The sequence below is a fragment of the Pavona decussata genome, unplaced genomic scaffold (assembly GCF_977016875.1).
Source record: "Pavona decussata unplaced genomic scaffold, jaPavDecu1.1 SCAFFOLD_161, whole genome shotgun sequence".
NCBI lineage: Eukaryota > Metazoa > Cnidaria > Anthozoa > Scleractinia > Agariciidae > Pavona > Pavona decussata.
In genome coordinates this window covers 4,337,936-4,362,411 of record NW_028145572.1, presented here as the reverse complement: position 1 = coordinate 4,362,411, position 24,476 = coordinate 4,337,936, and the positions used below count along the sequence as shown (strand labels likewise).

At 39.7% G+C, this 24,476-nt stretch overlaps 1 protein-coding gene across 1 annotated transcript; it reads right to left on the bottom strand.

The window, feature by feature from the left end:
* Positions 1-159: 159 nt before the first annotated feature.
* LOC146464924 (cilia- and flagella-associated protein 43-like) lies at positions 160-23,637 on the bottom strand. The gene is made up of 31 exons (XM_085129189.1): positions 23,497-23,637; positions 22,559-22,815; positions 21,493-21,589; positions 19,843-20,010; positions 19,079-19,236; positions 18,382-18,609; positions 17,495-17,607; positions 16,704-16,835; positions 16,100-16,213; positions 15,823-15,903; positions 15,419-15,567; positions 15,091-15,194; positions 14,193-14,348; positions 13,353-13,531; positions 12,495-12,644; positions 12,035-12,176; positions 11,702-11,952; positions 10,861-11,064; positions 10,029-10,323; positions 9,469-9,647; positions 8,444-8,720; positions 6,342-6,691; positions 5,238-5,521; positions 4,638-4,872; positions 3,630-3,742; positions 3,354-3,420; positions 3,177-3,269; positions 2,461-2,534; positions 1,889-1,979; positions 1,457-1,691; positions 160-553 (listed from the first exon to the last, which is right to left on the bottom strand). The coding sequence occupies exons 1-31, from the start codon at positions 23,523-23,525 to the stop codon at positions 384-386; spliced, it is 5,175 nt and encodes a 1,724-aa protein (XP_084985315.1). The 5' UTR covers positions 23,526-23,637; the 3' UTR covers positions 160-383.
* Positions 23,638-24,476: the final 839 nt, after the last annotated feature.

Below are 24,476 nucleotides of genomic sequence, written 5' to 3'. Positions count from 1 at the left end.
GTATTAAACTAACAATTGTCTTGACTTTGATGACTGGCTGCTTAATAGGAGTTCGACTGTATCCGATGGAGTAACCCTCACTTGGGCATTTTCAGTAAACAAGCGAATGTGCCCGTGGTTACTGAAACGTGTGCTACAAACCAATGAAAAAAGGCAACATGTAAAACACGCCTTTAATTCTCGTTCTGCGTGGAAGAAACATATACAAGATACATCAGGGTGCAAAGGCTGCTTACACGAAATGAACTACCCTATTGATATGAAGTAAGTGTTCATTACTCATTACCTTATAATGGTGGGAATAAATACCATATCTATCTTAACTCAAGGCTAAACGCCGCACAAAAATTGCAATGCCTTCTATTTACAGTTCAAGGGAGTCATTAATGCTCAATTTGTACAAGAGCAGGAAAGGTACGCATGCGTAGTCGTTCCACCTCGGCCCGCAACACCGCTACCTCCTGTGCCTGCGCTTTGGCGAGGTCCACCAACTTACGACGTGCCACAATATCCTGAAGACGCCGCTCGGCTCCAGTATCTGAGCGGCCAGCCGCTGTAAGTAAAGAAGAAACAATTGCTTGTCAACTGTGTTCACACACTGTTCTACATTCGATGTAATTCGAGCCACGACCCAAAACAAGATTCTTACCCCTGCCGGTGAGACGCGGGCCCCCATTTATACAACTGGGTAGAGGGATACAATGTGGTGCAAAGACATTACTGAGACTAACCAGGGACAAGATTCACGAAACCTTCCTAAGTTAAGATTTTTCCTAAGTATTGTTTCTGAACAACTGTCTGTCTGTTAAGAAACAGTAATTAAAGGAGAAGTATCACGCAAATTTGCTGTCATTTCAAAACCCAGAAATGTTTGTCTGTCAGAAGAAACAAAGATATAATTGTCAAGTTTGTTATAAATTATCACCCCAGTGCAATAAAACTGTCGATTAGTGCCTCTGGCCAGAGACAGAGTGGGCCGATTTGGATTGAAACTTGAAAAATGTTAGGCTAATGTTTTTCAAGTTCGCGCAGTTTTGTTTCCAAAATGCGCTAGAACAGATCACGAGTTGTTCCTTTCAAGAATTGAGTTGATTTCTTTCCTCTTGTCATTCTAGAATTATTTGGTAGCTGATTGACGGTCTTATTTCATCATTTTTGACAAAAGATACCAAAAACCCCATGATACTTCTCCTTTAAGATTCATAGAGGGGATTCGTGAATTTGGTCCCAAGCCTCGCATCCGCCGATCTTCCAACCGAAAGTTGGACTCTATGCGCAACAAAACCCTGTGCTTCTCTACCCGTCACTCGTTTAAGCAAAAAAGAATAGTTGGTGCCTTTATCACTTGTTTTGAGGGCTTCCTTTCAACATGTTTAATGATCATTCCCGGCACCCACCCTAAATCGTAGTAATGAAACTTCAAAATGAAGAATTAAACCAGAAAACAAACTCTCACCATTTGCCTCATTCACATTCCTTCGCTCGGCGACTGACAGAGCAAGTTCTTCCAGATCAGCATCAAGCTTTTCATTTTCTTTTTCTTTTCGTCGAATTAATCTTTTGATGTTCTTTATCGTTTCCTTGCGATCGTTGACGTTACGGTGATGCATCTTTTCTTGTAAAGTAAGAGTCTGTTCCAGAGTTGCTATTTCCTGCTGTTGCCTGGCTTGCTGGTCTCCCTCCGAGAGAAACTGAGACAGACGAAAAATAGATTACTTTGCAGTCCGCCAATGTTTAAGACGATAAAATCTTTTTTGATAACTTCGGGCTAAAGAATTCCTGAGATCTATTTTCAGAGAGCTGTTCAATACTTTTTTTGATTAGATACACTAGAGGATTTCATTCCCTCACTTTTCCATCTTATACAGGTTCATAAACAAGTCCTAACCTGCTGTAGTTCTTTGGTGACTCTTAGAAGCTGAATGTCACGAATCTTGGCCAGAAGATCTTGTGACTGCATGTCCATTTTCTTGTGTTCCCTGCAAAAAAACCCACATACTTGCCCACTAATTATTGTACAAGAGACGCACTACTTCTATTTTAGCGCCATAGCAATGCGAAGCTTTAATTAAAAACCACTGTGAAGGAGAATGATGACACAATGCCACTAACTGGAGTCGAACCTTAGACCTTTCGATTACCAGTTCGGATACTCTACATGAGACTCGTGGAAGCTGAGGCCATTAAACTAGGTTCATGGGACAAACTTCCTGCATACTGCCTGGATTTGAATGTCGATGTGTGGCATATGCCCAATGGAATAAACGTGATGGTATATTTTAAGCCTGGTGACCTGGTGAATGAATGCGAATGATGACGGTATTATTCAGTGAGTGACACAGGCATACTCGGAAAAACGAAATCCGAGTGCTCCTATCAGGAGCATGAAGGTGTTTAATATGAAGGTCTATAAACACGAAATCAATAAATCAAAAGGAGAAGAGTGGTGTTGGCGCTTACCATTCCAGTCGATGAATTCCTTTTCTGAACTCTTTGCTGTCTTCCATTGTCGCAATCTTTCCTTTCCCAAGCGTCTATCAAATAAAATAGGCAACAAAAAATTACACTCAGAAAATGTATTTTCATCGATCGTGTCCTCGTATACCAACTGCCTCTGGAGGTTATGTCGTACTTTCAAGCAGTCCGAGCTGGCGCTAAACAAAAGCGAGGAAAGAATGTCTCGCACCATTTGGCCTCGTCACAAAGCGGCCAAGATCTCTTTTGCTCTTGGTCATGAAAATCGGCTTGAAGTAAAGAAATAGTTAAACATTAACAGTGGCGAATATGTCCTGTCACTATCCCCTCCCCCACCTCCCTTTTTTGTTGAGGAAATAAGACATAAAGGACACAAAGGTGTTCAGTTGAATGAACGAAGTCTTTATTGATAAAATCAGACTCAGCAGACGTGAGTCTTTACAATCGAAATCACAAATAAAAATAGGGTGAATACAGTTTAAAATCTACAAGATGTATAAAAAGGAACAAATATAATGCGACGTGATTACACCCACCAACCCACCCCCTTTTTATGGTCCTTAATTTCTTCATCCTCGGCGTTGATAACGGCGTCATCTTTTCTGGAAATTGATCAGGAGAAGTCGTACCTGAAATCAAACTATTTCAAGAAGAGAGAAGCCGAAACGGCAAAAATTCTTAAGACTAATGAATGACCTTACCGTTATTTGCGCATTAAGATCCTCGACAACTGAACGGTGAATCAATGCACTGTCCGTGTAGTCCGTGATAAAGGAGCCTGGGGCGACCTCCACCTGAAACAGAGAGTCAAACACTTAGAATTTGTCAGAAAAGACTAAATTGAAAGAAAAAGAAGTTGAGATGGAAGAAAGACCAACCTGTCCTTGCTTTAGCAACAGCTGAACTTCTAAGTTGATAAGAAACTTCATTTTCTCATCTCTCAACCTAAACAACAAGAACGGTGACGCTTTATTCTTTCATTTCAAACGATAAGTTGTCATCCCGTCGGCTTCCAAAAAAGCGCGGGAAACTGGAAGCGTAGAGGTGGATGGAAAGAAAAAACGAACCACCCCTTGCCCAGGTTTCGCACCTTCTTTCGTGATCGTTGCAAAAAGCCATGCCGCTCGAATTGCTGTTTAATTTTGATCACTTACCTCTGGAGTTCCTGAAGAGTGTGTTCTAGTTCTCTGTTGACCTTTTCATCTTCTTCGGTTCTTCTCTGCAGGAAGGAATTCATTTCTGCCAACACAAGCGCTTTAGCTTTAACCTGTACCAGAGTAAAACAGCACAACGGATCACAAATTGTTCTTATCACACGGTGGTTCCTTGGTTACTTCACTCGCTAGGTGTGTTTGCGCATCGGAAGTGAACTGTCCAGCTCCCTGTTTGGCCTGCAGCTCGACTTGTTTCACGCTAATCTCGAATTCAGCTCCTCTATTACCCTTGTAAATATTCAACTTGTCTGTCTACTGTTTAGCAGTCATAGTTTATGACAGATTAAGTATCGCACGTTGTGGATTGTTTATTGATAGCGCTACGCGCTTGAAGCAACGGCAAGACAGTGTTTGATTTGACAACCGTTTGCCATCTTTTTTACACGTTTCATTCTCCCTGGCCAATCAAAATTCAACAGCCGTGGAAGGCGTGGCTGTCAAATACCACGTTTGCCGAAAATTGACGATTGTATCTCCAAAACCTGTTGCATTTGATTGGCTGGTTGGCACCGAGAAGATCAGAAAGGGTCGTGACTAGAATGAATACTCCAAAATTAGATTGGCACTGCGCATGTGCATTTGCAATGGATCTGACACCGTATACACTGACTTGTTATCAGTAGTTTTTCCTGGTGCAATGCGGGTCTGTTCGCTTACAAATATATCAAATTTCCTGGGAAAATCTGAGAATGGAGGACGCATTTCAACGGTATGACAGGCCAAAAGAAACTCGTCAAAATGCTGTCAAATAAAAGAACTCGCAACAGCACAACTCGCAAAATCCCATAATTTACTTACAGTTTAGAAATGTACACAACAGGTGTTGACGAGTATCGCACAAAAAAGCTGATTCATCTGCTGCAAGTTCTAAAAAATTATGAAGTTGCTGCTCTACTTCCATCCAAACGCTAAGAAACAAAAGATAAACACTCATGAATATTAACGTACTTGTTGTTCGCTCTCAACTTTTTGTCTCCTAGTTTGCACCAGTCTCTGCCAGACAGCGGACTCTACCCCTTCAGGCATGTGCTGTTCGTCATCCAGTTCATCCATGGCGCGTTCCAGGCTTCTCACGGCCTCAGAATTAGTGCGTGACGAGGAAGGCCTGGGACCAAAAGGACTTCCAGTCTCTGGAAGATCTCCGTGCGATTCTGCAGCAGCGGCCTTTAGCTGCTTCTGTCCTCTAAGCAAGTAAATATTTATATACAAGTTAAAAGTGGCACCCTTGTATAGTAGGTGTCAGCAAATAGTGAAATCTTCAGCCCTCTACTATTGCCCTGTCCGTTTCCTCAACCCTCAAACGCCTCCCCCACCCCTCCCCCCTGCAACCCACGCCATTCTTTTCCCTTCACCATCTGCTTTTCTCTTAACGTTAAGCAAAACGTTTTCCTTTTGATGTCTACTCCCCTCCCCTTTACTTTTCCTCCTTTTTCCTTCTGTTCTCCTTTCTTCCTTGCTTTCCCTCGTGCTCTTTTCTCTCCTGTGTCTCTCTAGAGTTCTCGCTAGTTAATGCACTTGACTGGTTACTTGAAATCAAACCAATCTTACCTGGGCCTTCGTTTAAACAATTTATAAAGCTGTTCAACGGTATGTACGTCCTGGTCTCCGAACTCCCTTTTGAAGGCTTTATCCAGAGTCTTGTCCTCAGCCAACACGATCTCGTAAGAGTCACGAAACTGATCCACTTCTCGCTTCGATTCAGCCAAAGCGCCTGCAGTCTGCGTCTTTTTATCCTTCGTCTCATTCATGCGGCGAGTCAACTCTGTTTCTTGAGTCTCCAGTTCTCCTTCAGTGAGAACCGACACCATCAAACGTAGGATCTTCAGATCCTCCTTGGATGTGTAACAAAGGAAGTTTTAATTCTTAATCAAAGAAAAAAATCAACAACTTTTCTGCATGAAATACAATGTACCGATCCAAAATCGTAACCATTCGGATGAAAATAAAGTAAAATAAAGTCTATTGTGTTGTATTGTATTGTAATTGATTTCAGCTACAGTCACAGGTTCACAGGTGAGACAACACAGCTGGCGTGTATTCAGTTTCCATAACATCCCCTCCCCCTCCCCCCATCGGTGGTATGCTAGACCATCACGTGATACCCAGAATGAAGCAACTAAGAGTATTACTACCCACCCCCAACCTGAATGGAGTGCAACTCATTCCCAGGAAACCCAGCATGAGGGGTTAGGAGTTTTTTACTGCTGCCGCTTGAATGGGATGCTAAGCCATCACAGGAGACCCAGCATGAGGCGTTCGGAGTATTTTACTACTGCTGCCTGAATGGGATGCTAAGCCATCGCAAGACAACCAGCATGAAGCAACTCGGAGTGTCATTATTTCCACCTGGATGAGATGCTAGTCCATCACAGGATGCCCCGCATGAAGCAACTGTCAGTATTAATACTCGCTCTATCACGGATCCTATCATTTGGTTAGATTCTTTAACGGTTCTATGGTACCCGTTTATACACACCTGTGCATTGAACGAAAAAATAATGAGATTTAATTGTTCGTAATGTTTCTGGTGAATTTTCATTTGTCACGTCTTCGCGCTTACAACAGGACATGTTTGAAACAATCGACGCGTTCGTGATCAGGAAGCAAAAACAACACACAAGAATCTGCAGCGTAAGAGGACTCATAACAAACCTGATAAATAACCATTTCTGTCTTTACTTTTCTCTGAAACAACTGGCTTAGTTTCTCGTCAAACGCAGCCGTCGCTTCACTGATACCGCTCTGCAGTTTCTTGAGCTCCGTCTCCAGTGATTTGCGGTATTTCTCACGGTCTTCTTGTAGCTGTTGTTTCTTTTTCTCAAACTCCTTGGCGGATTTTTGATCCTCTTCGCTCCACTCGTCTTGTGGTTTGTTGATCATGAAGTCTGGCGGCACCAGATCTTTCTTTAGCTCGTCCTCAGGGTTCGCTTCCAGTCTTCCCTGCATCATCATCATCAAGGCTCGCTCGCGTGCGTTGTCGCCTTTCTCGGCCAGCCTTCGTTCTAAAACAAATAAATTGCACATGCAATCCAAGTTAGATAACATCACAGTCGTTTTTTCAGATAAAACACAGGCGCAAATACTCACGAAGTTAAAATGTGGACTCTTGCGCGCGACCCTCGTGTGTACGCCCCTCCCTGGTCTCTTTCTCTCCATGTTCACACCCACTTCCACGTGGGTTTATACCACGAACCAATTCACCCAAAATACGTACTATGGTTCAATTTATTTCAATTTGCAATAACGGACACCGCGCCGAGTCATTGTCCAGCTATGCTGGACGAAATAAAAAATAGGCAGTCTCAGACTGCATGTGTCTACTGCAGTACTGGTATAGAAATGTGATATAAAAGAATTGAAGAAAAGGGAAATAAGACTGAAATGAAAACGAAGAGGGAGGAGTGGAAATAGGATAGAGATAAAAAAAATGGTTGTAAAAATGTTGCACAGAATACTGGTGAGTGGAGATTAAGCTGGTATCGTTTACCACAAATATTTTGTATGAAGAGAACTGTAACTTTATTCTAACATAAACAATATATTATATAATCTTACAACGTGAACCACAACTTTGTACTGAAAGCAATGCAGCAAAGTTCTAAACATAACTGAGCACTGAAAGCAAAGTTGTAATCTGAAACGTAGGCATAAAATGCAACAGAAACTGTTAATTAATCTATACTGAACTTATGAATGGCAAGTATCATTTTTTAACCCTTTGACTCCTGTCGTGTTTCCATAGTTTTCGCATAAATAAAAACTAGTAGATAAACAAATGTCGTTGGCTTCCAAAATTAACTGCATATTAAACTAGAATGATTAAACAAATGTTTTCTGGTGTAAAATAATATGGTGACCTATTAATCATTTGCCGAAAAACACAGTTGAACGCAAAAATTGCCACAATTCACGGCATGTTGATGAAGACCTTTGGCATATCAAATTTCAACCCGCTTATGCAAATTGTCCTCGATTACGCATTTGCAGCATTTACGCATATATGAATTGACAAAGCCACAAAAATCAACAAGAAGCTTTTTCAACAAAACGTTTTATTGAGATAAACAATGCATTTGCTATTAGAGGCAGAAAACTTTCAGTTTTTTTTGCGTGCGTGCAAACACGCATGTAAAATTTGAAGACACTCTGTGTTTGTTCAAAGCGATCTCTTGCAGTAAATTCGGGCACGTTTGCGATGAAAATTACAGAAGTTACAGAATTCTGGCTCAAATCATCACTTAAACTATTTGTAAAAAGCAAACCAACATCGGAAAACATCATTTACCGTATTGTCGCCATTGTCCTGATCCGGAAAAACAATCGCTTAGATCTCGGTCAGTCGAGGATTAGCGTCGGCTTTCGATAGGATTCCATTTGGGATTCCTGTGGCATTTACACTCTTACACTCTTACACTCTTTCACTCTTTCACTCTTTCACTCAACCCGATGACATAGTGTCTACGCTTCTCTAGAAGCCGGAGACACAAAAAGACGTAAAAGTAGACGGGCCTTTTCCCTTCAGCTATCTCCTCTCTCGAATTCGGTCGTCGTGTTAAAGTCGTCAACAGCCGCCAATGCAGGTCTGTTTTCGCGTCAATAGCAACATTAGTTTTGCGAAAACGTTCATGTTAATTTTGTTTGTTTCCAAGGTGGTTATTATATTTTTATTGGTCATCGTGACGATGACGTGGTAGTTACCGCAGACGTACGCCAGTTTGGAAGGTGTAAGCGAAGTATATTGTCCTGTTACAAACCTTCATCAATCCTAGCTTGCTCCTCGAGTCTCACGTGCTCCTCTGGACTGATATATTTCTCAAAGGGCACCTCATCATCCTTGACTTCTAACAACAGCTCGGGTTTCTCATCAACACTCATGCTTGGTTCAAACACCTTCTCATCAAGTTCCAGGTCTCCAAGAATCTTCCTTATCCTTTCGTTTTTCTCCTTGACTCTCTTAATCTCCGCTTCCTTCTGCTTGAAGACGTCGTCGAACTCTTTGTTGAAAGCCACCTTGATTCTGTAAATGGCATCCTAAAGAGAAGCAAAACGATACTGTGAATCCCTCTCTAAAACAACCACTATTCATGCCGTCAGGTCCATTCAACAAACCCAGCGTGTTCCAGAGTACGAACAAAGAAAGCACACACACCAAGATAGAACGCGGCGAAACGGGCAGTGAAGACGCCTCCTTTCTTAAGCAGTTCCCAAGCGCTTAACTTTCGCGCACGCTTTAAGTTTGTTTTTCGCATTTTTACTAATTATCTGAGAGCCTGTAACAGGATACGGAGACCGACACACTGTTAAGTCGTACTCTTTATCCAGATCCTGCTTTGGCGTGGTACAACTTATAACATTGTGATGTGTTGTTTTGATACCGCTACCGATAGACAAAGATTTCAATACTTTCCCACATCACTTCGACACAAGAAAGTAAAGAGACAAGTTGGTCAACTATGATCATCCGGGTAAGTATAGTCCTGAGAACAAAGTTTTGGGGGTGACATTGACTCTGTGACTCAACGTGACCCCAAACAGTACACTTGCCCGGATGATCATAACTTACCTACTAATAATATGCCTCCCGAGTTCAAACCACAGAATAAACAGGCATATCTTGTTTCAAAATTCAAAGTATCCCGCAACCCGCGCCACCAAACCTACCTCTACAGGTGACTCTTATTCAACTCCTTCCCCTTCAAACGGAAAGCAGTACGCAAAACAAATTATCGTAATGTAACGTCAACTTATTTACATTGATTCGCTGTTTAATCTTGCTCACCTGTAGCAGAACAATCTGGTTAAGTTTCTGTTGAACCGTATGCAGCTGGAACTGACTCTGAAAAAGCTCATTGCCGCCACCATAAGCCGCACCGCGACTCCCGGATGTAGCTGGGTTTTCCCTAGACTTCTCTCCATCGTCCTCAGCCAGGGCATCTTCGTCTTCCAACTCGTGAGGATCTGCCAAAATAGAATCAAAGGAGTAAAGCAACACAGTTATTAGCTCTAATCTGTCTGTCTGCTTGGCTCTCTTTCAGTACAATACGTGTGTCTAGTTTTTCTTCCTGCCCAACTGCCCCAGAACCTGTTTGATCATCTTTCTGAATCCGTCTTTCTATCAGTCTGTCTGTCCATCTGCATGTCCGTCTGCCTCTCTGACTCCCTGTATGTCCATCTATCTGTATGACTCCCTGTCTGTCCGTCTGTCTGCCTGTCTGACTACGTCTGTCCGCCTTTAAGTCAGTCTGCTGGTCCGAATCTGTCTTTCTATCTTTCATGTCTGTCTATCAGGCCATGCCTGCCTGCCCAATCGGTCCGACTTTAGTATTGTCTTGTTCTTACCAACAGGTGGAGTGTTCACAACAAGTGGGGTGTTCCTGGCTGATGTCGGACCGCTGACCACATTCTTGCTGGCCTCAGTCTCTGCTTGTTCAATCCTTCTCTGATTAGTAACGTACTGAATCTCCTCGAGCTCACTCTTGGTTCGCTCCTTCATTGGGTAGTTTGACACAGACAAAGGAAGGTGAAAGGCGTTTACTGATCGTCCTTTTACAACCATTGCGTCCCAGCAATCCTTCTTTATCATGTCCCGTATGTACTGATTCGCTAGATTGGCTAGATCTATCTCCTCGCGAACCTGTTGAAAAGAACTGATGATCAGCTGACAATACCGACAGCATTGGGAGGGGAGGGGCAGAGGGTAACACCGCAATGGACTGGAATCTATATAGAGAGGAAGAGGGGCAATACTCCTTAACATTTCACGTTAACGAACCAAGCACTCTGTATTTGGTGTTTTCAGAACTTACTTTCTGCCTATTTTATAGCATATGTCATTCAAAACGTTTGGTTTTATTCCGGTATAAGGAAAGAAGATGAAGGTGTAAAACTCTAGGTAGCGGTTTCTCGCTCCCGCTCCACGTGAAAAACAAAAATGACGGCTTGTAACGATGACGGCACCGACAAAACCCCTGGGACGAAGCACTAAGGTCAACATGTCGCCAGGTCCAGAAGCTCTGAAAAAATACAACAACAACACAAAACATACACAGCTCGGAAGCAGGAGGGCAAAGTTACACAAACCTTCAGTATTTGAGGTTTCCAACCGCTCCGCTGAAGGACTAATAATAAAAAAAATCAATGTACTATTATAAATAGATGTTCATCAACAAACCTGTTTAATTTTCTCTTCTCCTTCTAAAACCAGTTTCTGTCGCTGTTCCACATCCAAATTGTACTCGTGCCTATCGAGTCTTTCTATTTCCGGTGCTTGCTGATTATCATTCATCATTTGAAGCACCGTGTTACGTAACTCTTGCATCTCCTGACGTAACTTCCGCTTTATTTCGGCGAATTTTTTGGCCTCCTCACGTTGGGTCTGAAACATAAACGAACATTCGAGAGACTCAGCGTAGGGAAAAGAACCGTGAATGAAACCGAGAATGTTAACACTGCAAACACGTGACATTAACCAGTTTAACGAAAAAAGAAAAAAAAGTTTGAGGGGATTCGTTATTACGGAGCCGCAATTTAATTACGGAGCACGAGACGCGAGTGTGAAGCGACACGGGAATGGAAAAGGGGGCGCCAGCTGATACGCTGTAAGTTGTTTTCCTCATTGATGTCCAAATAAGCAAACTAGCTTATCCTCTCTTGGTAAACTTATATCCAGAAATACACGCAACTCTGAATTTGGGTACTTCATATCAGACAGACATTGTAATTTTTATGACTTCATATTTGGCAGAATCACTTGTCTTTAGATGAGGATTAGGACTAGGGGACACCATGTGATGTCTAACGTAGAACTATGTTTTTTTTTTAATTCTTTACGTATTTATGAAGCTGTTACGTGCTTCACCTGACATTTCTACATTTCCCTCCCCTCCCTCGCGCTTGCTCCTTATGCTCCGTACTTGATTGTATCGCCCTCTCCCTCGACATTTACACAAACCTACATTTAAACTTGCCGCAAAAGAGTGGCCTGAGTACCGTTTACAATACTCTAACCATACCTCACTGACAGCCTTTTCAAGCCATGTAGAGTCCTCTGAGGGGGTGGGTGTGGGGGTAGTATAGATGCCGTCCTTGATAATCTTCTGTTGTTTCTCACTCGCCTCAGTATTCGCCTTCTCAACAGGCGAGAGAGGTCTGGGAACATACTCTACCCTCTGAGCCGCCAAACTGTCCTCGTCCTTTCTTATGGTGGTCAGCAGTGAGGCGCGTGCGCGCGCTGCATCTATGGCCGCGGTGGCTTTTCCCTTACCTGTACAAAAAAGTACCTGCTGTCAGTGATGGACTGACAGAACAGTGTAACCTGTATAACAGGAAAGCGCTGCTAATGTTACCTGTTGATGAATAGTTCCACACCCAGCAAGCCAGCACGCCATCAGCTCCAGTGCTCAACACGCGCTGTGAGTCACCAGTGAAACAAACATGACTGGCCCCTCCTCGCTTGTAATGATGCGCTGACACACGCAATGTGCGGTCCTACAATCAGTGGAGAATAATATATTATACTGTATGGTATTGAATTTTTGTGGGATTTAAAATGAAATTAAGAAAACCGTGTTGTGAAAGGTTTGTGAATTGTTGTGAATTGTTGTTTCGCGATGACATAGGCTATTGCAAAGGCAATCGCTTAAGATAGCACAACTAAAAAATTCTGATATTTCTTAATCGTACATCTTGATCTCACAAACCCCTCAGAACCGTAAATTTACAAAGTAAAACTGTATGCAACTCACTGAAAATTACTCAACATCCTAAGTTCTCTAACGTAAAATCACAGATGCCAATAAACCTTACCAATGCCCCTACAGCTCTGAGAAGGAGTTTGCCATCAGGCGCGCAGCTTGCAAGCCATCTCAAGTGCGGCGACAGAGTCACGTGACCGCCATGCAGTTCGTGGCCTGGGTAACAACCAGCCGGTTTAAGCTTGGAGTCTGGTGGAGCACCCTGGAAAAAGAAAGAAGTATTCTTCACCTCAACATAAGCAAGTCAAAGGGGTCATATAACAAATTTCTCCAGAATAAATGGATGGGGTTTGGAGAGGGGGGGAGGGGCGGCAGATAGATTGTACTGCAGATTTGCGCAATCGGTTCTAATCGTCGACTTAACTTTCATCACTTATTAAACTTATATTTGGCAACTTTATTCCATCAGTTTTTATCTTTAGCTTACGAAAATTTATTGGTCTCTACGCTGCCCTCTTGAGGCATTCTTGGACTTGTACTACCATTGCACAAAAAGTACATGTACTTCCAGCTATAATTATCATGCAAACTCATCGGAGTAGTTCTGCATGCTTCCCCTATGAAGGTCTATGAAGTACTCAAAGACGATTTCACGTGCAGGCCCACCACGAGCTACAAATTCACCTCCTGGAAAGCTCAGCTACATTCAAACAAATTAAATGCGAAGGAAGAATTCCGAAGTACTTTGGAAGAACGTTAATTCACAGTCCTTGGCATGGGCGTTGTGGTTGGATGGTGTCCCTAGTTCCTTAATTTTGCGCTTCATCTCATGTTTGCTTCGCGGCTGACCACCATAAATTCCCAAATAATATCTCTGCAGGCTCATATCCGTTCATAAGACATCTTTTGCCGCGTCTAAGATTTGGCGGCTTATATCGGCCATCTCGTATACAAATGAACAAGTTGTTACCTTGTCCTCCGCTGTAAGTGTTAGTCTGACCATCTCTTTTCTTGCATGAGCCACTGATAAAGCGGTCTGTGGACTGGTCAACACAATACTGTAGCATGGAGCTGCTAATTGATGGATGGATTTCTTCACTACTTCATCTCTGTACAAAAGAGTCTTGTTTAAAAAAGCTTCCTGGGCACCTAGGCAAAAAAACAATTGTGTTAGTTTAAACGTAAGATAGCTTAATTAATTCTGTTTATTTTTTTTATTGTACATATTTCACCTTTTACTGACCACAACCAATTTTAATGATTTTTCAATTACTTATTACACAGCCCAATACGCTATATTAACTTAAAACCCACCGTGTTTTAAATTAAAGTTGTTGTTGTTGTTGTTGTCAAGACAAGTGGAGATGAACAGTTGCAATATTATGACAACACAAAGGAAAATTCCATTTCACAGAACCTTTTTCTGATCTGTTTTAAAGTTAACTTATAACTGAAGCAATAAATAATACTAATTTATGTTTGTTTACTTCTCTTTCTCTGTTTTCCGTTTGGAGAAAAAATGATAAAATCTATGACCAACTTTCAGACCAGAAGAGCTCAAACACCATACCCTCTGGGGTGGTACATACCTAATTATACAGTTTAATATAGGCAGTAGCCTCTCCCCCCCTTACCAGTAAGGTGTTGTGTTAAGCTCAGATGGCCTCTAGTAGAGTCATCGGTCAGTTAACTGGTATTACTAACAGTATCACCATCAGACAGACAAGAATGCCATGTTTCTACTACTTCAGGAAGATAAATGTCAGCACTAACAAAATACATCAGGCACTAATGAGTACTTTTTACTAACCATTCAAAATGTCCATAGTGACCTCAAATTCCAGTAGTTTTGTCGCCAGCGGATTGCTATCACTGGTACGGAAGGCAACTGCAATTTTCCAGGGTCCCTGACTGTCTTTTTCACGAGCGTTTACAGTGGCTATTGAGCACACAGTGCCTGGTAGATCTTTATAAACATAAAAAGAAAGGCTTTAGTGAGAAACAACATTTTCCTTCATTAATAACTTGAACTGCAATTCAATTACCGACATTACCACTTTTTAAATATTTCAATGACAACCTTTTACAGAGAGAAGACTCAGGGTAAACGATTCCCACACAAGAGTTACTGAACTTACAACAAACGACAACAAAGAGTGCGGGTTTTACGGGGAGCCGTTATAACATAAATCAACTGAAACGTAACTTTCTGCTTTCCATAGAAAATTTTCAGAAGGAGTCAACAGTATTCAATGTATGTTCAACGTATTTGTGGAGAGTTTCGGTTCGGTTTCACAAATATTCAAATTTTCCAGACCTACAATAACCATTTGGTTCAGAAAATACCATAAGGTTTAAATTTTGTTGGGAGAAGATAAGGAACAGTACAGAAGGGTCACAGAAAATGCATGAAACTGGTGGTCAACGAAGGTAAGAGTTCAGTTCTCTTGGCAATTTGATTCTGATTTGAATTCATTGTGAGCACTGACAAGTATTGAGAACAACTAAGAGCTGCAGAATTAACACAGGAGTGTGTGGCTTTTAGCTTTGTCAGTTCTCATTGAGCTTCATTTTTGTTTGATCAAAGATTAAAAATGATGTAAGAATCCTAGTAATATGTGATTGCTCACTTCCACTTCAAAACAAATGAGAAAGTATTAACAAAAAAAAAATCCTGTCAGCAAAACTCAGCACGATAAAATTCTTACCCAAATGTCCCAGAACTTTGAAGTTATTGCTGACTCTAGCATCACAAACAAACACATGGCCATCATTTGATCCTGTCACATATATCTGACCACTCCAGTCATACCTAAAAACAGAAATTATCTTTAAGTTTCAGCATTCTGTTTCAGCAAAGAAAAAAGCAAGAACTCCAAAGATACTCAAAGACAATATTCCAGTTTTAAACACTTGCTCTTATTAGTAATGGTCAAAACTCATTTCCAGTTCAAGCAGACCTTTGGAGTAACACATACATATAAGGAAGTCCCCCCCCCCCCTCCTACTCTCTAAACTGCAGGACAAAGTACACACCTTAGCTGTAGCAAAGGTCCATTGTGAAGGTGGCTTCTAAAAATAAGGCGTGGCTTCTCAATATTTGTCATCTCAACAAAGTACACATGACCAGTCAATGAACCAACAGCTACTGTACTGGAGGACGGACTGCACTGCATACATGAAGCCTGTAGGGAGAAAAAATATGAGTGTTCATTATTTACATCAAGTCGACTGAAAATGATCTGCACTGTGCGTGATGACATACTTCAGAACATTTACTCTATGGACAGCCACTTGAAAAAAACTTAAGACATCTACATGTAAGTGTCAGTGGATACTTGCAAGCTACACAGAGAGGACATAAGGCAATCACAAGCAGGAAACCCCCAGTGTCCTGTAACCCTAAATTAGAGTTGGCCATATGTATATTTGTACTGTACCTGACAGTCCAAACTGATTTTGCTGACTAGATGACTAGTTTCTATGTCCCACACTTGCAATAAGCCATCTGCCTTACAACTCTGGAAAGCAGGAAGATAAGAAACTGATTAAATACCAAATTGAACAACATCAAACAGTAGTGATTTTGTGTGCAATTTTAAAATGAATACCTTATAGAGATATATCACAACTGCTGGACATTAATGTGCAATGCGGTGATACCAAGTACATGAAGTTGAAATAAACATGCAAACTGACACAACTGTTTTGTCTTACCACACAATACTGAGTTCCTGCAGTCAGACAGTCAATACCAACAAAATCTGAATTATGAACATCAAACAGCTCTGCAGCCAAAGATCCCTCTGAATCATACAGATAAACAGCTCCCTATATTAAAAGATAACATAAACATTAAAGTTCAAGAACAAACATGGATCTAGTAAACAACAAAGTCTTGTTCCACTCTAAGTAACTTATGGAAGCATTAACACATGCAGATGGTTATTACATAAACCAGCTGGGCATATAAGCCAAGAAGACTAATCAAACATCTGCATAACTGGCCAAAATGCAAGGATAATCATTCATGGAAAGGGTGTCAGTCTACTGCAAGTTATCCCTAAGATTTTGACAGGTTCTAATAATAATTTGGAAGTGTAAAGTGTACCCTATCACCTTGAAGAATAAAGTTACTGAGGAAAGAGCTAGAGCAGAGAAAGGGTGGGGTGGGGGGTTGAAGAAGTACATTGCAAAACCAAAATTCAGGGACGACTCCAAGGGGGAAATAATTGTACCCCTGGGGTACCACTGAACTATACTAAGTTTACATTATTTTAATAGCTGTACATAACATATTATAATATTTATTACAAAGTACCTTGGAGCTACCAAGAGCCATAGTGTGATAATTTGGTGACCAGTCCACACTTGTCACAGGACAACCAACATCTATCTGCTCCAGGATTTTATGCTCGGAGTTTGAAATGTCTAAGCACCTCAATATTCCATTCTGTAGCATTGTAAGGAAGACAAAATATAGTTTACAACAATAAATAATGTCGAATAATTTAATTTTGCATAAAAACTGACATAAAAATTTTTTCAACGGTAAGTATAATATATTGTGTTGCCCACGATAAGGTAGCATGAAAGGATTTGAGGCATTTTGGAGCTGCCCCAGAGTGCAAGTGGTTTGGAAAACCTTGAAAAACTCGTTTATCCCTCAACTGGTCTGTTCACAAACAATAACAAAATGAGCCACAGACTTAAAAACTGAGACATCGGGATTAATTCTCCTTGATCTCTGCACTCTTCTGGTACAATAGCTCTTTGAAACACACTTGCAAAATGAAGCAAACTGTTACTACAGGTATCATTATGATTATACAAGACATTAAATACTATACCTTTATATCAAAGCAATTAATTAAGTCCAAAAAAATTGGAACACCATTCTTGCTTTTACAGTGAGTCTACTTTTGTCTAGTTTTTCCTCACTTTCACACGCCTTCAATTTATTATTGACTACGTAGTTTAAAAAGCTAGGTAACAAATATGTTGACCATGCAGTGAATATGACACAGGTCTAGAAAGGTTTGAAAAAATGACGTCATAAAATTGTTACAGTAGCAGTGAGCACATGGTACACAACACTGAAGAACTGCATACCTGACCAGCAACATAGAGTCCTTTCTTATGCAGGGCTAGACAGTCTGCAGAACCTGGTCCTATGTCTACTGTATCACTTGTCTTGGGTTTTTCCTCATTATTAGGAGCAGTATCTAACAGGAATCAATATTATTCAGACTTCATTTTTTAATGGTTGACTTTATCCCTGCTGGGAACTAAATCTGGTCCAAAGTGACTTTTCAGGGTCCCTTTATTTCTATTTATGTTTGGGTGGCCAAGTGAATGTCCTTCTAATAAAACATAAATTTGTAACATTTTGTAAAGACAAGTTAGGGTTAATGAGCACAAAGCTGTTTAAAAGTTCCTTTACTTCATCGGGCCTAGTGTTTCAGGGCTAGGGTTCATTGCTTGTATTGTTTGTTCATTGAGCTCCATTATTGTTTTCTCATGCAGCCAATGCTAGGAGCTGTTCCAAGAGCTTCATGACAGCCCAACAAGAAAGTCATCATTATACATTTAATACTGGGAATTTTTAGAGTGAGGATGAAGTCTGTATTAGGTGTATTGGTATCTCAGTAACCACATAATAATAAAAATTATATTTTGTATTGCCCCATTGTTAATCTCAAATCAACCCTGCACCCCCCCCCCCCCTCCCCCCATTAAATTATACAAGAACAAGTGATCTGAGGGAGGGTTCTTGTAGCCATTAGCCTTGAAACATTTCTAAATTATAATCAATATGGCAGTACCATCATCTGAGTCATTGAGATGCTGGTAGGATGTACAGTCAGAATGTGAATGTGCCACATCCTACTCTAAAGACTGGTAATCTGTTACCCACATATAAAAAGCCACAACAATTTATGCAATTGAATCAACTTGTTTCACTGAAAATAAACAAATCAGAAAAAAATAGACAATACTTTGTTGTTCTTCTACTTCTGCTATAGACTCCATGGTTGCTTTCCTCGACATTGACAAAGTTTCTGTCCTGTCTCGTCCTGATTTCTGGATACTTGGATTCAACACCATGGTAACTTGGTTGGTTTCCGTGTCAACACAGATGACCTGGCCCCCTTTACAGCCACAGTACAGTTTACTGTCTGGTGTCCAGCAGTGGCTTACAGGCTGACATCTCTCCTTTTGTTCACCTGCAATAGGAAAAGAAGGGATAATTCATGTAAGACAGACAATAAAATTAATGTTCAGCTTATAAGAAAACAAACAATCTTTAGTCCAGGGCTGGAAATGACTAAATGATAATGCCTAATATAAGAAAGAGCTATTTTGGGGGCCAAAAACGTGAACCATCTACATGTACATGTACCACTGACTATCTTTGAGTGATTTGGTGGTCGGATAAACACGTTATCAGATAAGAAAATGATGAGCTTTTGTAATTACAGCTGGAAAGAGTGGTCAGAAATAAGGTGATGGTAAAAACTGAGGTGGTCATATTAACCATATGCCGGGATTCCATTGTATCTTGTTTTCCTAGGTTAAGCATAGATTTTCTATTTACATGTTACTAGTTATACAAGAATAACTCTGAAAAAAAATTAATAATTTATAAATTTATCTCGTCCAGTTTATAGGTATGAAATATGTATTGTTTCTAACCTGGTTCATAGCCCTTAGTTGCGTCGCCAGTTAAACCAGCAATGGCTGCTTTTGTTATTCTATATCCTTCAGGGTGGCTCATACGACTAACTGAATGACCATAGTCTTCAAACTCATCATCTTCAGGACTGCCATCAGCTGGGGGTAACTTTAGAGAACTGTGTAAAGTATAGTGCTCAGTTATTAACAGGCTTGCATTCCCAACAAGCACTTCCCCTGCCCATGTACAGTGCTCCAAACAATGGACCCAATCAAATGATTGTATACATTAAATTTTGTAGTAATTAATTCTGATTCTCTCTCCTTCCCAGGGAAACGCATTACTTTACAGTAAATGATTGATGTGTAATATTGTGGAGTTCCAGAAAATATCCATACTACCCCCACGGAAGATCTTTTGTTTTGCACCCCTGATCCCCCTAGGAAATTCCAGTTTAGCTTAATAGTTTGCTTCTAAAATTTTGACTTTTAAGACCCCTCCTCCCTCCCCCTAAGAATTTCCAATGACCTTCCATGGGGTGAGTGTGGATTTTTTCTGGAACTGCACATTATATGTAAAAATCACAGAGTGTTGGGAACTAGAATGTCAGGCTCAAGTCAGTGGAAAAGGAAAGAACATGGGAAGACATATGCCTCGCTATTTATTAATAAAAATATATAAATTATGTAACTGAGTAAAGAAGTAAGGACAAGATAGATTCTGTTGCAAAATACAACTGCTTAGGGATTAACTCTGATCTGAAAACAGAAGAATTAACACTAACCTGGACATTAAGGAATACTTGGTGTTGAGTTGCCCAACATTCCACAATGTCAGTACATCATTTGACACAGTGCACAGCTGACGCCAGTTTGTTGGATTGAAAGACAGACCTGTACATAACTGCCTTCCCATATCAATAGAGCAGAGTTTCACCCTTTCAAACCAGTTCCTGAAATTGTTGATTGCAGAATAATTAAAAGTTATCATGTTAAGGAGGAAGATCAAATAATGTGTACATTTTAGATTTCTTGTACGCAATTTTGTACTGCTGAGTTGAGTACATTTTTGTTAAGTGCTTTAGGGCTTTTTATGACCATGATACTGAGAGTTCATTAGTTATCAAATGCAGCAAATGTATTTATCATTGACAGTAATTAATATTTTGACTATCTAGAATTCTAGATTTCTGTTCGCTTCTTTGTACTGTAAGATAATTAATATTTGAATATTTGAAAAGCCCTATTAAAGAGTAATATATACTGGTATATAATGCTATAGAAGTAAATAAACATCATAATTAATTATTATTATTATTATTGTTATTATTATTATTATTATTATTATTATTATTATTTTTATTATTATTATTATTATTATTATTTTTATTATTATTATTATTATTATTATTATTATTATTATTATTATTATTATTATATGTACATTGTAGGTTGGTCTTATTATGAGCATTTCAGCAGGAAATTAAAACATTTGTGAAGTGCAAAATAGAGCCCAGCTAATAGAACAGTTTTCTACAGAATGTCTACCACCTAATGTACTTTGTTGATTGATTGACAATTATCAAATTTACTATCTTTAATTGTGTCATTCAAAAGAGTGCTTCTCTGATCTCATCCAAATGTTGCAGAAGTTGATCAAAATAATGGAGAGAACTAACTCAAATGGATAATTATTACTGGAACCAAATGAATGTGTCTTGTCTTCCTATATTCCTGGATATCAACCAGTAAAGCTCAGTCGCAAGCTTTTTGGTTTTTTTACACAAACTTTGTGAGAGAAACAGACCACAAGCACTCTATTACTGAAATCATTCTGTGAACTTTCAAAAGAATTTAGTCTAGATACAGTATGGTTATTCTTGATGTTTCTTAATTGTGATTAATGACCAGTATACAAACAAGGGTATTACATAACTGTATCTACAAAATAATAAATTATTTGTAGATACAGCTATATACCCTTGCATATCTGATGCCATTAGCAAAGGTGAGGATGTAGCTTTGTTCATGTATTTTTGCAAGTATATATATAAACAGAACTAAAAAAAATACATGAACAAAGCTACATCCTTGCCTTTGCTAATGGCATCAGATATGCAGTCAAATTTAAACCACATGCATGCATTCCTGTGAGAGACTCTATCTTTAAACCCCAAATACATGTATCTTAACAAGTGACCTCATAGAAGAAATAAGAATGCAGCTAGAACTGGGCTTGAATGCTGGTTACGAAAACACACAGACTGTGAAAATTAATAGCACAGGTTATGCAAACCTCCTAATATATATTTCCAATCAGAAGAAGGAGATAGGAGTTATTGCATACAGGTTAAATATTATAAAAGATTCTATTAGGCAATTAACTATTACAGTTTTTATGACTTACGTTCTAATAGCATACACAAGCAACTTACCACACAGTGAGCTGAAGGTCAGGAATGCCTGAGTGTGTTGCTAGGATGGTACTGTTGTTTGCAAATGCAATACAGGAATAACTAAGCCTTGCTCCACCTGATATGAAAATTACAAAAATATAAACAATAATTAATTAATTATTTATTATTTACCAGCAATAACAGTTCGGAAATGTGACTGGATCTGTTTCAGAATATGGAATGCATATAAAACAAATGAGAAAATAATTGAGGTCCAATATTTTCACTGATATAGTATATGTACATCTTTAGCTCTATTTCTAACAAGTACTAGAAATACGTGACTCTCAAAACCTCGCGAAGCTGGGGCTGGGTGGAAAGCCCTCTTTACTCGTATTGTAGCATCAAATGAGGAGATTAAAAGGTTTCTGAACATTAGTTCCCGCGCAAGTTTGCAGGTGAAATCTATTTCTAATGCGACGACATGAAAGAGGGCGTGCAGTGCTGTCGTGTTCGATGAATTTATTTCCCACGGAAAATTATTTTACCGCGGCCACAAAACGTGTAATTTCTTCAGTGCAATCTTTCACAAAAAAGATTTCTAGGAGAAAGGGAAAAGATTCTGCAGAGGTAGTTCTGTATTCAGTGAATATTGAAGAACATTGCAGTTGAAATTTTGATCCGGCACGCAAACTTTCCCGATATATGCAAATTTTGCTCCAGCTAACTGTTGACGCCGGCCTGTCTGCCAACCTGTTGTCGCCTAGCAACCTTCCTTTTGTCTGATGTCATTCATACTTTGTTTTTCACTGTTGCTAGGCAACATTGCAGACATCTTCAACAACATATATACATATATATATATAATCCAAAAATGGGTTGAAATCTTCGTCAACTTAAAAGTGCTCGATAGCTGGACTAGAGCAATAATTATAATGCAAGAGATACGTTATTCGGTCATTTCTTCGCTATAAATATATTTTTCGCTCGAACTCGTGTGGCTTAGCTCTGCTCGGGCCGACTCGGCCCGACAAATTTATTAACCTCGCTACGCTCGGGCCTTCGGCCCTTGCTTTGTGAGGAATTATTGAGTTTAAAGTCTCACCTTCTAGAGTTGCTCTTGGTCTTGAGAAATCAGGATAAACATACACAAACAGCTTGGGATTGATTTTCAGCTCCGCAAAAGCAACATTACTGTACAGAGGATTTACAGCAAGAGCACCAATTCCATCCCCGGGACTCGCAAGAACTGACTCCCTCTTATCTTTTGAATTTATAAATTTAACATTGTTCCCACAGACAAAGCAGACAGTGTCTCTATTAACAAACAAGGCAGGAGAACCATCATATCCTTGGGCCCACCTATTCAGAAACAAAAGCAAAATAGTTCACCATAAATGCATAATTATTAAAAAGTTGCATGTACCTTCCAATTACATTAAAAAATATCCCATTGATTAAAAACAGACACACACACAGTTTCAGACAACAGATGAAGTTGACAAGGCCTTTGTGGAAATTCATGACTTTCTCAAAATTGTTTGCAGAATATTAAAACTATAAAGCATTCATTTTAACTCTTGTATAATCAGATATGGCAAGACATTTGGGTGAGTAAGTATTGACTATTATTAATTGGTAATTAATTTATTTTTGTGGATTACTATTGATTATATTGATTGGTAATCATTGATCAATTTTCATTGATTGATACCCGAAATCAATGGCCAGGTTGTTACGTGCAGCATCAAATTCATGCGAGTATAAAGTTTATGGTGGGAAGTTTAAGAAGCCATAAAGCAAGGAATTTTCAAGCTAATGTTACTTCTCAAGGCAGAGTAATTTACTATATTAACCTGAAACATAAGCTTAGGTATTTTTAAAATTACGAATTACTCGGCATCACTGACGCAAAGTTTTGATGCAAAGTTCAGCCACTGCACAATTTAATATCAGTTTGTTCTTCTTCAGCAAACAATGTTTAAGGTCTCAAAATGCATTTAGTGATAATGTTACGAGGAAAAATGTAATAAATAGTCTTACCCAAGGTCAAGAGTACCAAACTGATCCATTTTCTAGGCCAAAACACGTAAGCATTTAGAACACCCCTCACATTTCTCCGCCATTTCTATTTTTCTTGTTCGTTGCTATGGACCCTAGGTACTTCAGTCGGTACTTCATGTATCCCCTATTATAGTCCGCTGACCAAAATTGCCGCTCGTACCAGTTCCCACTCGACCACCCTGTTTGCCCCTGTTGAATGAGGAGGGGGTGAATGGTATTATCAGTGATATTTTAAAATGTTTTGTGATGGCTGCGATTAGCTAATGAACACGTTTCCTTATAGTGCTAATTACTATATTTACCAGTCAGTTCTCTGTTCTTTTCAAAGTTTGCTCAAAAACGTTTGAGCTTGCTGATTTTTTTTCCAAGAAACTCAAACTAATTTCAAACTTGAAACTAATTTCAAATTGAACTCTTTTTTGTGTAACAATCATTGAGCTAAAAATAAAAACAGTATCCACCGGTGTCACATTATTAGCCTTCCTAAGCAGCTCTACCCTGCGAGCAGAGGCCCTTCGATCTTCCTCTTCCTCTTCGATCTTCCTCTTCCCGACTTATCTAGGAAGATCGAAGGGCCTCTGCTCGCAGGGTAAAGCAGCTGTGATCTTATTATAAAATTTACATTAAACGACAATCAGGGAAACTACAAACTTAATCACAGTACAGACCGAGCCCGCTTATTGCTCCCTTTTGCTCAGTGCAGAGACTCAAGCCCAAGATAATGTGGCCGGTGGTATTTGTTTCAAGTTAGCACGCCAAAAAGCAAGTCGTCCGATATTTAAAAAATACAGAAGAGCAGCTGGTGCGCCAAAGTTTTGAGCAAGAGTTAAACCCAGTTTTCTTTACTGGCCTGAGGTCTCTTAGAAAAAAAAAAAAAAAAAAAAAAAAAAGACGTTAAGATAAAGCTTCTTTTAAATTGTAATTTAGTTGTGTCTAAAGTCCGATTTTAGCTAGTTGTT